At 42.7% G+C, this 16,696-nt stretch overlaps 2 protein-coding genes across 2 annotated transcripts in view; both read left to right on the top strand.

The window, feature by feature from the left end:
- itga8 (integrin, alpha 8) overlaps positions 1-3,925 on the top strand; it is a 66,335-nt gene extending 62,410 nt beyond the window's left edge. Inside the window, exon 30 of the mRNA XM_036538092.1 lies at positions 1,145-3,925. Within this exon, the coding sequence (XP_036393985.1) occupies positions 1,145-1,231 (87 nt within the window). The 3' untranslated portion in view covers positions 1,232-3,925. The remainder of the gene's footprint in view (positions 1-1,144) is intronic.
- A 4,478-nt stretch (positions 3,926-8,403) lies between these two features.
- The window catches only part of fam171a1 (family with sequence similarity 171 member A1), a 47,599-nt gene continuing 39,306 nt past the window's right edge, over positions 8,404-16,696 (top strand). The window contains exon 1 of the mRNA XM_036539738.1: positions 8,404-8,705. Within this exon, the coding sequence (XP_036395631.1) occupies positions 8,597-8,705 (109 nt within the window). The 5' untranslated portion in view covers positions 8,404-8,596. The remainder of the gene's footprint in view (positions 8,706-16,696) is intronic.

Below are 16,696 nucleotides of genomic sequence, written 5' to 3'. Positions count from 1 at the left end.
AAAAACATTTAGGAAGTTTTTCCTGTTACAGGTTTAGTGCTCAGAAAACAAATATTAATACCCACAAGGCTGGACACTTTACAGCTCTAATAAAAGCACATCTGTTTTTTTCTGAGCATTTTAGGTTACAGAGCAACACAGATATTCATCTGAATTTTCCTGTTAGCTGTTGGCTCTTTATCCTTACTTGACATGTTTTGTAAGACTTTAAGAAAATGACTTAAGAGGAACACGTGTAAGCACCTGTGTGTGCATATGAGAGAGTCCCAGTCTTCTTTTTTTATATGGCATGAAGATGTATTTGTGTGGTTTAAACCAGGGGTTTACGCACTTGTTGAATGAGGAATGTGTTCGGTATTGACATAAGTTTCATGGGTCCTGTTGTATTTACAATGATATGCATCACATTACATTGACATTGACATTTAACCATTTGGCAGAGGCTCTTATCCAGAGAAACCTTAACAGCAAAGTTACAAAATGGCACATAACAAAGTCACAGTAGATACAGAATACAACACCATCAGTCATTGCTGTGAAAACCATTGCAATGCTGATCCAACAACATGAGAAATAGTAATATACTGGCATAATATAAAGTTTGGGCTCTCTTCACAATTCCTCCCCTCATCCCTGACCACACACACACACACACACGCACGCACGCACACACACAGTTGAGAAAAGCCTGAGGCCAAATTCTCAGCCCCAGCTTCCTCACACATCCTGTGCTCCAGGCATTGACTAAGGATGAGCAGGAAAAACCATTTAGAGGAGAAGCTGTTGGCAGAGAGAACTGCAAGGGATTACAGGCACAACATATTTTTACATGTGTCAAAATATGCAGTGTATACAGAATTATGTGTACATTGGTGGTGCTTTTATTTATGCACTTTCTTTGACACAATATATATTATATTTTCCTTAAATGATGGAGTTTATGTTGTAACACAGTGCACAGTGGGAAGTAGTCACATCTGACTTGTTCTTATTGTTTTCAACATGAAGCATCTTTGATGCCTTCTTGAACACACTGTGATGGGGTGTACACACACAATGCAGGGAATAGAAATTACTGATAGTTCTGTGATATAAAATACCTGAATACTCCTTAGTTTCATCAGCGATCTGTCTCTTCCCACAGTGTGGGTTCTTTGACCGGGCGCGGCCCCCGAAAGACGACGTGTCGGACCGCGAGCAGCTGACATCGGAGAAGTCCACCGAGGCGTGAGAAGACCAGTGCTGCCAAAAAGACTGGGTTCGGGAATTTTTCGAGGAGCGTTCCTTCCAACCCACCCAGTGACTTTCCCAGACAGACCTGAAAACTGTGGAGAGGACCACAAGAACACTCACTGCCCAAGTCCTATTATAATGGGAAGCATGAAACACACTTTAAACAGCGAATGCTGCAGGACCAAAGGTGGTTGGCGAGGCTGTGACTTGCCCGGCACCGCTCCAACCATAATACGACCACAAGGGACCTCCGTAGATCCCGTGGAATATGTTCTTGAAGTGCGAGCCAGCTGACAGGCGGATCTTTCCTTGTTTATGTTTTACTGTTCTTCCAAGTGGTTTGCCCGAAGTCTATTCTGTAATTGTTTTGTGCCACAGTGGCAAGTTGCAACTGAATTCCTAACTTTAAGTCCAGTCTTAGAAAACCTGCTTTTCACATCTTACATATTTCTGCATTGGGAGCTGTGATGAGCAGACCACCTCTCCAGGAGTTGAGCTTTTCCAGCTACTTTGACCTCTGTGCCTTTTCCAACCATTTCAGCCTCTCTGCAGGAGTCAGTGCCTTTGATCCACAGGGAAACATTTATTCCTTTCTAACATGCATCCACTGATTCTCAGGTGTAGCTATGGATGTTGGACCCCTCACTTTGGACAGACCTTCCAGGGTGTCACATGTTTATCATTGAAAGCCCAGTCCAAAGTAAGAGCTTTTATAGAGAGTCTTCCTTTGTAAGCAACAGAATCCAATGAGATACAGTAGAACAAATAAGGATATTATTTATTTACGGAAAATCGCAGTGTATTTTTTTTCTTCCAAGCAGGAGGAAAATGCAACGGCAAGAAGCCAAGAGGGATATGATACACTACAGAATGGGATTTCATTCAATTACAAAACCAGAGGACAATGTTAATGTGATAATTGACCTCATATCATGGCCAGGAATTGTTGGGTTTATGACAGTAATTCTACGCAAGTCTACATGACGCTATGCAAAGTCTACAGCCTTCTGCTCACAGCCCCTAATATGGCAAAGGAAGGTGACAGAGCTTGCCACCTGGAGACAAGTACAGCACAGTATCTGGGGGCTCTTTGAGAATGATTCCAATCCATGACATCAGAGAGGTTAGAATGGCAAAGACTGTGCTATGATGTAAAGCGATTACCTCACTTTTTTCTATTCAATAGAGGCTTCACCATTGAGAGCAATGCTACTTTGCTGTTTACAGGCAACAGCATAAATTTGCTTAGTTCATGTTTTTTTTTTTTTTTACAAATTTATAAAACACTCCTTATAGTTCAGAAACATTACAGTATACAGTAATGAGAAAAAGAATAAAATAGGGTAGAATTGTTTCTAAAATCAAGATTGAGATCTTTCACCACAGTTGAAAAAAATTCACCACAAAAACTCAGATCTTTCACCACAGTTCTGTGAAATAGTCTCTTTGAGCTTGCTGCAAATGTTCACCACACCAACAGGCACGGTTTCTGTCCTGCAGTTCTGTATTATGGTTTGTCCAAAGCTTTAAATAAGAAATGCACGCAAATGTTACCTACACACTGGTACCTCCATAGTTTTTGGTAATTTTCAGCCACCACCTTTTTAACGATGTTGTGCAAGTATAGGGAAAAAGTAGCACTTGCTTAATTTAATTATTCAGGCCAAAGTGAGGTCATGGTTTTTATTTTAGCCACCACCTTGCTTGTCTGTTATGTGGTTGCAGCTGTTTCTTTTTTATTTTATTTTACTATTTTTGTGCGGGTTTATTCTTTTGTTGTTGAATTTCCCTCCAACATTCCACAGCACAGTTGCATTCCTTAATATTTTGAAGTTATTCCAAAGCTGTCGTCTCTGTAAATCCAAATACTAGGGATATATACAAGCAGCAATTACTTAAAAGGGAGAATATATTCAATCTTATGTGCAATATTGTGGTGTTTTGTAAAATGCTGAAGCGTGTTTACACTGGTATTATTTTACTGAGTTTTGTTCAGGTTTTGTATATAGTGTTCAGCGAGTTGATGTGTTTGTGAGGCTTGGACTGAACTTTGTTTTCCCAGCCAGTGAAAAAGGGAACTTAAATCTTTCATCTTTTTAACCAGAAATAACTCAATAAGCACATGTGTCCGGTTCTACACTGCGGTGGAGGATCAGGTCGTAAACGCGAACGGTCATTATTCCCGTGCAATCTCGTGTGAAAGTCGCTCAAGCAGATTGAGAGATTACATGATTCCCCCTCATACTAATACCCCGCAGTCGACGCTGTTCTAATTTTTAATGAGGAAAGCTCATTAATGCCTTCCATCGTGCTGCCACATGCAAGGTCGGTCACAAATGGCATTGCAGACTGTGAGAATGACAGCAAACGAGGATCTGAGGAAGCTGCCATTCATTGTTGCGGGGTAAGGCTTTTTTAGCAAATCAACAATCAAGGCTTGCAGTGAGGTCAGATGTATTAGACAACTTTTTTGAATAATATCAGTTGTGGAGTGAGATTATCTGACGTGAAATTCTGTGCCCGACGTTGCAACACGGACGCCAGTCGTCGATTTATGTTAGTTATTTCACGCGTCACTGTCTGCAGCGAGTAACTGATGACCAATGCCAGAATGTGTGATGTGAAGTTTGAAAGAGTTGTAATGACCGTTGTCACTTTTAAAAAAAAAAAAAAAAACATCTGTGTATATAGCAGAAAAGCAGACTGTTGTTACATATTGTTTTGTACTGACGAATTAAGAAAAATTTAAAATAAAGCTCTTATCAATTTAGTTTGTTTCATTTTTTATCGTGGCTGAAATTGGTATTTTGGTGATGGTTTATTTGTCATCAATGAATCACACACTTACGTTGTGTATGTTTATGACAATTTAAATATCTTATAATGAGAGATCTGTTTTCATTCTTTTCAATTAACGCACCACAAGATTTGCCACTTCAAGTCTGTAATAGCCTACGTGTTTATTCCTGGCCCCAGGAATGTAAAGTTTGCTGTTATCTGTTCGCAAAGAAATATTAAGGAACACGAGAGTTCACAGGGACTGCACTGACAGATAGTCAGTTCCTAAAGAAGCACTGACAGTGCTTCTTTAGGAAATGGAGAAAATACAGTGTGGTTAGTCAGCACGACCTTTGAACCATTGGCGTTTGGCATTACAGTTAAAGTCTTTATCAAAGAGCTGTCTCTCTAAATCCATCTTTAACAGGCTTCTATGTGATACTAAGATGAGTGGAAGTTGACCTCTGTTGATCTATCCCTGTTGTGCTCCAGGACAAAGGCAGGTTACTTTAGAAGCCCGTCCGTAAGCAATCACTGCATTTCACCAAACAGTGACTGCGCTATGGGTTAGATGACAGGGGTTGTAGCCTATTTGCACCGTGGTTACTGGCTGGTTCCCCTATTTTTTTCTGGCTTTCTGGGCGAAGGATATTTAAATACACTATATTGCTTTGTGTGACATGAAATATGTGCTGTTTTACATGAAGGTTCAGGGATAGTTAATTGTCGATTATTATACTTAAAGGAGAAGGCAAGGATTTGTCGTGCTTTATATTAGAAAATCGGGGCGCAAGTAATTTACCATACACTGTAGCGTGGTCGGTGCTTTCCTTGATTAATTACAGCCTGCGGTTGTAAACCATAAAAAGACTACACTCCCACAGCTGTGCACTGCTGATCCCATGTATAGACCTGCACCGCAGTACCATTTGTAGTGTCCAAACGCAATCGTGCGTGCCTCAGTGTGGGTAGCGGCGCAATTTTATGTGTGCTGCGGTACTGAGAGAATCTATTACTGGAGATAAAGTGCCTCTGTCGAACACAGTTTAGAGGGAAAGTCACGTTTCCTGGCCTTATTTTGGGTGCGTTATTTTTATTTACTTCTTTCTTTATTGATAGTGGCGTCCTAGGTGGTCATCTTGAGGACATCTTGAGAACATACATCAACCCAAGGCCAGACCGTTAATCTCAAGGTTCTGATCTTCCCGGACTTGATTCGATTTAATTTTGTGGCGTCTCAGATACAAACACTGATTTCTATGTGTTTTGCGCATAAATCGATCCGTCATATTCAATGTATTCATAAACGCTATCATTTATGAAAGCTGCTTGGCTTGCATCATCTTGCTCGTTCACCAAGGTTCTGCTGAAATGAAAATAAATTAACAGTGTATCCACTAACATGATTGTTTCCCGTTTTAATTCCCACCTTTACACCTTTATACTCTTGATGTAATTAACTTGAGTTTAATTATTTGCACAACTCTGATTTCAAACACGAGACGAAAAACTCTCGCATTCGATTCGGAAACAGTCCATTCCTGAGCTTTCTTCTCTGGAAAGTGTAATCACACCCTGTTACTTGCCACATGGGGTCAGTGTTTCACTGATTTGAATATTAGTTGTTGTTTTTTTCTTTTTTCAAACATCTTAATGCAGAACTGCAGTTTAATCTGATTCTCTGATTAATTCCCGTTCTTTCAGGGAATATACGAGGAACACAGCACATGCGCAGGTACATTACTTTGCACATCGAGAGATAACAGTACAGGTCGTGTCACATGTATGACATGTATGTCATCCCATGTTAGGCAGAGTATATATACTCCATCAGAGTAAGAGGTCAGACCTCCCAGGGTGGTCAGTGGTTTGTGGTGGACTGAGCACATCACGGACAATTCTAGCAGAAGACTCACTCGGGGGTCACAAACTCTCAAAGGGGATAAATTGCAGGCGGGGGAAGCAGGACGTGGGGGACAGTCTCGGCTGGAAATCAACCTCCCGAAATTTTTCACAAGATAGTCACTGCTAAAAGAAGTCTCAAAAAGCATTGGGCCTGGTCATACTCACTTCGGTCTGAATGGTTCGCTGCCCCCACTAAATCTCACGGTCTGTGGAGATGATCCCTAACACATCACGCAAATGTGACCATCAGCCGTAATGCGGAATGACATGGGCCGAGAGGCGTTTCTAAGCGAGGCATTGTCTCAGGCTCGGGCCGCCCAGCCTGCTTATTAATGTCAAAAGTGAAACGCACGCGCCAAGCACAGCTTAATCTCCCCGGCTTTCGGTTCTCCCTTCCGTCTCGCCGTACAGTACCCTCTAAATCTCTTTATGAAATGAAAGCTGCTAATACGATCACACTGCCTTATTGCCGCTGCCTTAGGAAGACCGAGGCTAATGAAACCCACCTGGAAAAGACGCTAGCAAAGAGTTCTGTTTGACGCAGCGACTAAGTTCTTTACGCTACTAAGGAGAGAGAGTGAGCTATTAACAGTGAATGATAGTAACCTGAGACAAATTTGGAGGTGGTTACAGGCCCATTGCATAAAGGAACATTTGCATCACAGACATGCTTGTCACGACTCATTTAAGACTGTATAATCAAAGCTATACCTCTGTCAAGACAAACGCCGTTGCCGTTGCAGATGTAATTCACGTTTAAAACCTGCTGGCAAGTAGGATAAATGTGGGACTGGCTGCAATGCTCTCGCTTTAACACATATAGGACTTGTTACTGGAGCGCGCTCTCATCATTTATTTATCTTTTTTTAAATAAAAGGAAACAATGTGTTCGGGATGAAAGGACCTGCTCTACAAAGGAACGGGGAGTATTAGGATCTCCCCAAACCGAGACTGAGTGGCTTTTCAAGCGACTCCAACTTTCACCGCAGACGGTGATAGCATCTCTCCGAACAAGGGAGAGAAATCCGAGAGCGGCGAAGCAGGCCAATCTCAGGAAGAAAGGATTTATTATAGTCTGTACTTTCAATATCTAATCGGCTGCCTTAGATTAAACAGAACATTGCTCGTGTAGCCTATTCAACACTTTGGGGGCCTACTTTCCTCGAATTTTTATTTTCAGGGTTTTGAGTAAGATCACACTTTCAGCAGTATATAGGCTATACTGTATACATAACATGACATATGCCAGGCACTGGACGATGTAGAACATACGGATCAGTTGAGTCTTCTGGCGGGGTTCGTTATTATGCAATATCCAAATATGGACAGGTTCATAAGGAAAAGCGGTAATACACCTCGGAGAAAAATATGAAGCACATGACTGCACGCGCAAGTAGTTGAGTATATTTCTTAGAAAGGATTTTGGCACGGTTTCTTGATTTTATCATCACTTGATATGACTGGCAAGGAGAAGGATGTTTCTACGCTGAAATCGCATCGTAATATATTTGCCTTTTGTCAGAGTGTGCAAGTTAACTTGTGGTAGGGCTTGAACAGTGTTTTGACCACACTCACTGGTCTGGAACTGTTGTGAGCCTGGTCTGACGCTGTTGCTTGTTAAAATTGAATGGATACACTTATATTCTATTGCGATGGAAGTCGCTCTGGATAAGAGCGTCTGGTAAATGCATGCAAAGTAATGTAATGGAATGCAAAATGTGCAAGCGGTATTTTTGGAGAATGAACACGATATGTAAACGAGGGTACATGTACTTTTCTGTATGGATTAATTCCCAGGAGAATGGTCCCCTTGTGGAAAAACACAGTCCTGGCAGAATTCCTGTGGTGGGCGTCGTTAAACACTTCGCCGCACAGCGAACACCTTGCACTTGTTCGCATATACCAGACGGAGTCACAGCTGAGACTCAGTGTGGTGGAGTGCATGGAGAGAACACAAGAACAACCAACACATTCCAGCTCCTTTGATTCATGACATTTGTAAGTATTGGGGTTAACTCTTCAAAAAATGTTGCATTCGTAAATGTAAACATTACATTAATCTGATAATATAAGTAAATCATTTTGTAGATGAAATGGTCGTTTCTCAAACTAGTTTCCCCATTGATTTTTATTGTTTTATTGTCGCATTTGGCTATATGTTCTCGTTGGTCGAGTTAGTCATTACTATAAATCAGGTAGCTAAGGTTAGCTGCCCAGCAGAGATTCTAAATGACTGTGAAATGTGACTAACTAGCTTTGGTCTTCGTGACCTCGGCTACTTGAATAATGTTAGCTAACGTTACTTTGCGTCGCGTTGGCCTCAGATGAGGACAAACACCGGTGATCCTGCAGATGGCGTGCTCACCTCACTCATTTAACCGGCCGTAGCGCTGGTGGTAGGTCTCTGGTAGTGGAATAGTTAATATTGGTGGAGCTGCTTCTCCGAACTCCAGTTCTTTTTTGGAAAAAAAAAAAAACTAAGCGGCAAGAGGGACGAGGGATGCAGATCGGGGACCGAGCTAGAAATCCAATACAGAACCCGGGATAATAAACAGCACGCAGGCATTGTTGTTGGAAACAATATGGAAGTCGACGCAGGGTACACGCGCATAAGATACGTTTATGTGAGGTGAAGCTTTAACAAAGCATTTGAATATTTATTGTTGTTTAACGATAAGTAATGTGGCGGGTGGAAATGAGCAGGTCTGCAGCTATTCTGCTGTGTCTTTTGGGCTGCAATGTCTGGAAAGCGGTGACCAAGACCTTACAAGAGGGCAACGAAGATAAAGGTACGTGAAGTGATTTACTTTAAAAAGTGGCTACAGATATCAACAACACCCAAGTAGCCAGCAAGCTAGGTACCCCAATCGAGTACGCTATGGAGAAACATCGCCAGCCAGCTACCTAGTTAGCCAGCTAGCGTTAGCAACATTGTGTGGAAGGGGAGGGAAAAGTAATTAAGTACCTTATACAAAGTGTTTTAACTTTAAAGGATTAGCTATAATTGTTTTCCAATAAAGTTATAATGTCAGCGTCTGTCTGGCTAGTTTCTTAGATTGTGCTCGTGCTGTAAATCTGGAGCCATCGCATTGTGATTTATGCTTTCCAGTTAGCAGATAGCTGATGTTAGCTATTAATATCGTAATATCGTAAGACCTCTACCTATCTGGTTAGCTAGTTTTAGTCAACTAAGTACAACCAATGGGATAAACGTGGACAGTGGGATAAATATCTGGATTGAAATAGCTAAAATGGTCAGACTAGTTAGTTGGATATAGACAGTAAGGTGAAGAACACATTTTTGCCATGTATCTGGTTAATTTCTTAGTTATATATAAGATAGTAATGTAAACTTTATTGAAATTTATCTGGCTGGGTCAGTGCAAAATGTTGCATTTTTGTTGCACGAATGCTGGGGCAAGGTGAGGACCTGTATGTCTACTACCATTTGTAATGGCATAGTCTAGACTCGTGGGTAGGTAGCAAGCTAGATCATCCATACGATTGTGGTGATGCACTAGAAAACAACTGATGAACAGTAGCTAACAACTTTGATAGCACGCATGTGACACATTCATGAGGGGTAACGAGCCAGCTAACGTAGATGTTCAGTGAAATAAATTATGGGCAACACATTGGGAAAACAGTGTTAAAAAAATCCCTCAAATAATGTTACTCAACATGGGCGGGACAGCGCGAGTCAAAACTGTCATCAAAAAAGCCTTTACCTCTGGTTGTGCAAAGAAGTAGTGGTCACGTAGCTACGTTAGCTACATACTGTTCGCGAACTAAACATTGCTGCAGCGGTAGAGGTCACGGACATCTCAGATTCCTCTCAGATCGAATAGGCAAAACGCATTTTATATACTTTTTAGGTGGGACATCAGGAACCATATCAGTTTGCATCCAGCATACTGTGCTAGCTAGCGAGGTAACACAATGACCGCCGGAAAAGTATGCCAGTAGATCTGCTATTGTAGTCAGTGTTGTACTAGCTAGCTAATGCTAGCTACTCTCCCTCGCTGCAGCGCAGTCCGAATCGATCAGTGGCGCTTTGGCACACAAAGCGAGAATTGACATTTGAAAACAAGGTGAGGATGAGGATGAGGAGGGCTCATTGTGTTTCATGGAGAGTTCGATTTGCTCACGTGCATCAACTCAGTATGAAGGAAGTGTAAAGGCACAGAAACGGGTTTGGAGAGATAAGTTATCGTTACAATAAAATGTCACTGGTTGTTGTTTAGGTGGCACTGTTCTGAGACGCATTAAGTTGTTTTCATGCAACAAAGACTGCAAAAAGACTGCTGTGTCATTCTAAGAGCCCGGATCGTGTGGCATGTGCGGTATTTACCACGGTTTACTGGTTGTTACCAGTGTATTGAAAATGTATAATTGGAATCTTTGACAACAACAGTTGCATTGCTGCAAATCACTATGAACAGAAGGACTGGACTGATCTGAGGCCTGTTTTGTTGCCTCCCCAGTGAGAATGCATTGTGTAGCCAGCCCTGTCTCCTTGTGAAGCACTCAACCACGTATGCAGTTGGCAGGGACAGCAATCACCCAGACCATATTATAAACGTGTGCCAGTTGGAATAGATAGATGCTGGCCTCCCCCTGCGGATGTGGAGAGCCCACAATCTCCAGCGTCAGGGCCAGCACGGCTGTAATTTGAGCTCACAGCCCCCCCTCAATCCCATCCCAAGCGTTTGATTTCAGAGAGCATCCCAGATGATGAGATAAAGGCAATAAGGCAGATGGCTGTCCCACTCTGAGAGATCAGGGCCCCTCCCCGGTGGAGAGGAGGGAGAGTGAGGAGGGAGAGAGAGAGAGAGAGAGAGGGAAGGTGGCTCCCTCATTGTTCAGGCGCAACTGCGCGCTTCCTGTTGGACGGGGGCGAGGAGGGGAGCGCCCTGTTGGTTTCACAGTGCAGGGACTCGCCCCAGTGCCCCATTATATGGGACTCCTCTTCAGGGCTCGGAGGGCACGCCGGGTGATGTGGGACCATCCTGGGCGAAAGGTGAGTCACCAGGCCGTGGCATGAACGCCATCATCATGACAGGGCTGTTATCAGGTCTGCTTATAACAGTGGTGAACAGGAAAATGAGACTGAAGCCTGTTTTTATGGAGTGCTGTAAGACCTGTTGTTTTTTTCCATCTTTTTTTTAAAGGCTGTACTAGCTACTTGTATGCAGGAAGAGATGATCTACTGGGCTTTCCTAATTTTTGTCTGTGCAGGATTTCAGTTGTTGACTAAAATGAATAAAAATTAATATTGGTGATATTTAATGAAAGAAAATATAATGCCGATGGAACAAGAATTCTCCTGTTAGGCTTAATGATTCATGGCCATTCTGTGAAAAGAATGGCAAATAGAAGTTTCCTTCCTATCAGAGTAAAGCTTTTGCACTTGGCAACTTTCTTACTTGTTCAACTTCAATCTGTGCACGCGTGCCTCTAAGCAGTGGTGTTTCCCTGGAGACCGGGCATGCCCCTGTAGAATGTGCTGTAGAATTCATGAGTGGGTGGGAGGAGTTTGTCAGAACTGTGTATGCGGGCAACCTGCTGCCTTTCATGCAAGTCCATCTGCAGAACCAGTGCTGCTTCAGTTGTCTGTTTATTGCTGAATTGAAGATTCATTCCGTTTTATATATATACTTTAATTATGTGGTTTCTGTGTTTTACACACGGGTCATTGCGTTAAGTGACAGTGTGTCATGTTTCTACCCTCCAAACACAAAGAATACATTTTTTGGCAGTGTTAAATGCAGTCCGGATACGGTCTTGCGTTTTGGAACGGGGTCCGGAAACGGTCACGCTCCCATACCTCTCAGCTGCCATCTATTCATAGCGCAGTCCACCGGTGGTCAAGGGGACCGCTGTAGCCTGCAGGGACGAGCGCAGCCCGCTCACACCGCTCGTCCCCGAGGTCGCTGTGCGCTCTGGGCGGAGCGGTTTTCAGAGCAGCCGGGATTAACGGACTCCCCAGCGCGCCCCGCGCTTGCGTACACGCCCGCCCGGGGCAACGGCTCCGGAGAGGGAACAGCGCGCTGAGAGGGAACGCATGCGAGCGGACTCCAGGTGCGCAGCAGCGCTGCTCCGACCGACAGCGCTGTCCGCCCGCTGCTGATTGACAGCCCTGTGAGCGTGCCGGCCCGAGCACGCCAGAGTCCTCATGGACGTGTGAAGACCCTCGGCTCGCTCGCAGCTGGCTCCGCCGCCGCGCTCCGAAAGGCTGCACGCACCGAGCGCTGTCATTACTGTGCGATTATGTAATTAACGTCTTTCTGGAAACTTCTTTTTTCCCCACCAACTTTTACACACAAAAACCTCAAGGCTTTTCCTTTTGGGCTTTTTTTTTTTTTTTTTTTTTACAGAATATTCAGACTTAATATGGTTTAGGGATTTTTGGAGTTTCTTTTGTATCATGCTTGTGTTCTCTCACCTTTGAATACCGTTGTCCAGTTCATAGGTCAGATTCTTTGTTGACCAATCAAAATGTGCTATGTTGGATAGGCACGTGAAGCATAATTATGCAGTTCAGGTTGAAAATATGGGATTATCCCATGGCTAAACATCACAGATCCATATGTGTTCGTTGGTTGATGCTGGGTACTTCAGCAGTGAATTTCTCCAGAGCTTTGTAATGCAGTTCATGCTCTATTTTAAAATGTCTCTGCGATAGAACTGAAAAATATTCCAGACAGGTATGTGTGGTACTTACTGCAGCTTGTGGTTTGTGAAGTCGGACAGATATTTACTAACTTACTAGCACTGCTTTAGTGTTGCAGACCATCCTCTTGCTTATCACTTCCATGTAAAACTTTCCTGATTAGATGATTGATTGCCAGTTATATTGACAGGCATGTAAGGATGTGCTTGTTGACTCTCGTTTGAAAGACCACACTATTTGTGAGAGAGTTTAAGTGGAATTTAACTGTTATTGTTAACGTCATACAGTAACCACTAAATCCTTAACGTTTGGAATGGGTACTACTTGTGTGGTTTGTCATTGGATATCAGCAAATTCTTGGTGGAAAACATGATTTGTTATTAGATGATTAAAAGTGTAGCTGCGTTGCATGCCAATTGGTCCTATAAAAAGTGTAGGATGGCATCCAAAAAAGAAACATTTAAAAATTTATATAAAAAATACATTCCAACATGTTTCAAGGCAAAACTTTTTAGTCTGTAACCATAATAATTCTCATGACTAGGGCTGCTTGATTATGGCAAAAATCATAATCAGAATTATTTTGGTCAATATTGAGATCATGATTATTTAACACGATTACTCATTGACTTTGGAAACATGCATTTATTGAACTTGTAAAAACTTGAAAAAACCTTGTCTTTTTAACAGTGGATTTTCTTGAACTTTAACCCTTTTGCACATAACTTATTTTTATGTTATGTAGCATGTGTGTTATGTTACATGGTTCGTTCTGTTTTCATTAGTGTTATTAAGCTTCTCATATTTTTCAGTTAGCATTTGCTATATTTTTTAACATTAAATCGCTGTTTCCTCAAAGCTAAATTTAGCTAGAATTTTTACAATCTAGTGTTCTAATCGCACCAGTTTTAGCATACGCGCTAAATGGCAGATCATGGTGTGACCATACACGCAAAAGGGTTAAATATAATTCAACTGAAAAACAAGTAAAAAAATAAATGTAAAAAAAATTGAGAAATAAATAAAACAAATAATCAAGATAAATTGAGATATATAAATTATTTTGTTTTCATAATCGTTGGAAGCTAAAAGCGTAATTGAAAATAAAATTAGATTAATCGCCCAGCCCTACTCATGACTATACAATATATGTTTTATCTGTATACATACGTTTAACACAATATTAACATTAAATCGTACATATGTTCCCTCTACACTGATTGCCAGTCAGACATTTTTACATTTCACTCTGCTGCATTTTAAACAGGATGACTTCCATTGTTGAGCTCTGCACCATTTACCTGAGCTGATCGCTTTCAGAAGAGGTAGCCGGTGCACTCTTGTGTCCCATCATGCCTTGCATTTGCTAGTTGGATCTGACAGGCTTGTGTCTCGGCCCTGCCTCTTAACGCTGCCCCGCAGCTCCGCACTGGGGAAGCGGACTGCATTAATGTAGAGGAAGCCTTTGTGCGGCTGTCACTCTGCGCCCCGGTCGCTGTCCTGTGTTCTCTTTGTCCCTGGTCAGGTAGTGAAAGGGGCAGCTGGGGGTGACCACGCACCTGCTGCTGGGTCTTTGTCTGGGCGCTATCAGAGGCGCGGGGGACCACAGAGAGGGATCCTCTGACGGAGGGCTCTTAGGTGTCAGCGAACACAGGAGCCGCCGGCTCTGAATAGGCGAACAGCTCTCTGGAGTCAGGCAGCCCTCATCACCTGCGCTGAAAGGGAAGCCAGTTCTCTGCCTGCAGGGAGGCCGCGCGGGCAGGTTCATTCTGATCGCTCTCGATCAGCATGGAGGGATTCTGGAATTGGTTCTTCTTTCTTTGTGTCACTTAGGAGTTTGTCATAGCGTTCATTCATCCTTTTTTGCGATTCTGTAGAAATGCATACAAATTGTGGGGCCCAACCAAAAATTATGTCTCATCATGCTCTGCTCCTGCATTTTTTGAATCATATTATCAGTTCATATCCTATTATAAAATGAATTAAAAAGTTTAAAATATAACCAGATTCGAGGCTGTGGAACAGAGTTCCAGAGTGGAACAATCAACTTAAGCAGCTGAGCTCTCCAGCCCAGACTCAGGTTTGAGTCTGAGTTGTGGCAGTGTAGGGCATGCTAACGTATCTGAGGACTGCATCCTGCCTCAGCACTCCTGTGCCAGTGTAGAGGGTATTTTGCAGAGGTTCTCAGTTTAGTACGGTTGATGATGGCAAAGCGGGCAAAAAAGAGGGAAACGCATGAGAAAGTACACTTTGTAGCGCTTCTAGGGTTGCAGAAAGACTTTGAACCAACTTGTTGGGTCGCCAGTGAAAGAAATTGTGCCACACTGCTTCACGCTTTGATGTTCCCCAAAAATCATAAGAGAATCATGGAAAAATGGAATGGTAAGAAAGTAAATCCGTTTTGGTGATTCAGGAGGCATGTCGTTCAAAATCTCCGAAAAGCTGTCCTTTTCTGGCAAGAAGGACCCTTCCAAACTCAGCCACATCTGTTTCATCCATCTGTGTTTTTTTTTTTTTGTTTTTTTTTTTTTAAAGAAACTCTTCATAGGATGTGTGCACAGACTCAAGGGCCATGAGAACAAGACCTCTCTGTTTCATGGTCCAAGTGCAGAGCATCAAAGTCCCTGGGTTGTAATCTTAAATCTGCCTGACTGTAGCTTACCCTCATTTACACTGGGTGCAGACGCCTCCTTAGTGGCTTTGGCCCAGGTTAGCAGGGGCAGAAGAACCTGAAGAACCTGAAACCCGTGTAAAGGGTCTACTTAATACTCTGCTAAGCAGGGAGACGGACGGACTCTTCCCCGCCCCCGCCAAATTCTTTTGTTACCATTAGCGGTGTCTTATTGTTTCCAGCATACGATAGACTAGTCTTTAATTGCTCCGCTGAATTCAGGCGTTTCTGCAAAAATGTACCGCTCCCTTGCTTTTTAAACATGTAAGTTATTTTTCTTCCCCCAGAGCTGCCCTCAGACATCCTCAGTCCTCTTGTGTTATCTGTTATGAGGGGGCGATAAACACGTTTCTGATGCAAGGGTGAGGTGAACACAGGTTTGGGCTAGAGCTGTCCAGAAGTTTTAACTTCAGTGAGTCAGTTAACATCAGTCAATTCAGTTTCACAGCGTTTGATACCTGTTGATACCACACCAAAAAACTTGAATTTGAAGTCTGAATAAGAGAATTTTTAGTTAAATAATGGTTAGGTTTGGGGTTGGGAAATCTGATCCCAGATCAGCATTTACAAGTGAGTTCTGTGTGTTTCCCTGTGCAGGCAAAAAGGGAATCTTTTTTGTTAGTAACTGGCTGACTGTGTTTTACGTGAACGCACGGCACAGTTTTATTCATACAATTGCAGATAGCTCCGATACTTTTACTGTTTCTGTTCTGCTGAAAACATGGACATTCTGCTGTCTTCTGTAAACCATTTTATGAAGGTAGTAGTAAAAAGTCATGTTCGTCTGTGCATTAATATATTCTTCTAGTGTTCAGGATTGGTTTAAGTCAATCCAGTCTCACGTAGAAAGGCACTGAGTCTGATGTAGACCAATAAAAATGCCCACTGTTTCATAATGTTATGAGTAGCTCTTCCTGTTCTAAAACTACAGTGTAGCAGCGCAGCTTTGAAATTTGATTGGTTCTCAGCTGCATCAAAGGGTTGAAGTTTTATGTGAGTTCCTGGTTTGTAATTTCCACATTACTCACTACTCCACACCAGTTACCACTAGTTATCAGAACCTGTTTTAGGAAGCGGTGGTCTCCATGCCTTTGTCTCAGACTTTGGTCGGCGCTTGAGGTCCTGAACGCACTAATGATGGGGGTTGCTGTGGTGACCTCACACCGAAACTGGACGCCAGATAAACTCCCATGTCAGCGTTCTGGAGGGTACCTTCAGTCCTGCCAAAAACCGTTAAACATGGATGATGTCACTGTGCGGCTGCGTAGGAACGTGCAGCAACAGAGGCCAGGATCTTCAAAGGCTAATTGTAAGCACATGGCCCCCGTGACACCTGTGCATACAAGCCACGTCGCAATTTGCAGGTTATCGCGTTTCAGATAATCGCCTTTAAACTGAAGTGTTTTGGGTAAACTTTGTGGCTCATGAGTTTTGTC

This window comes from Megalops cyprinoides, chromosome 10 (assembly GCF_013368585.1).
Source record: "Megalops cyprinoides isolate fMegCyp1 chromosome 10, fMegCyp1.pri, whole genome shotgun sequence".
In the NCBI taxonomy this organism is placed as follows: Eukaryota; Metazoa; Chordata; class Actinopteri; order Elopiformes; family Megalopidae; genus Megalops; species Megalops cyprinoides.
Note: the sequence above shows the minus strand (reverse complement) of the source record. Positions and strands in the feature narration are given on the sequence as shown.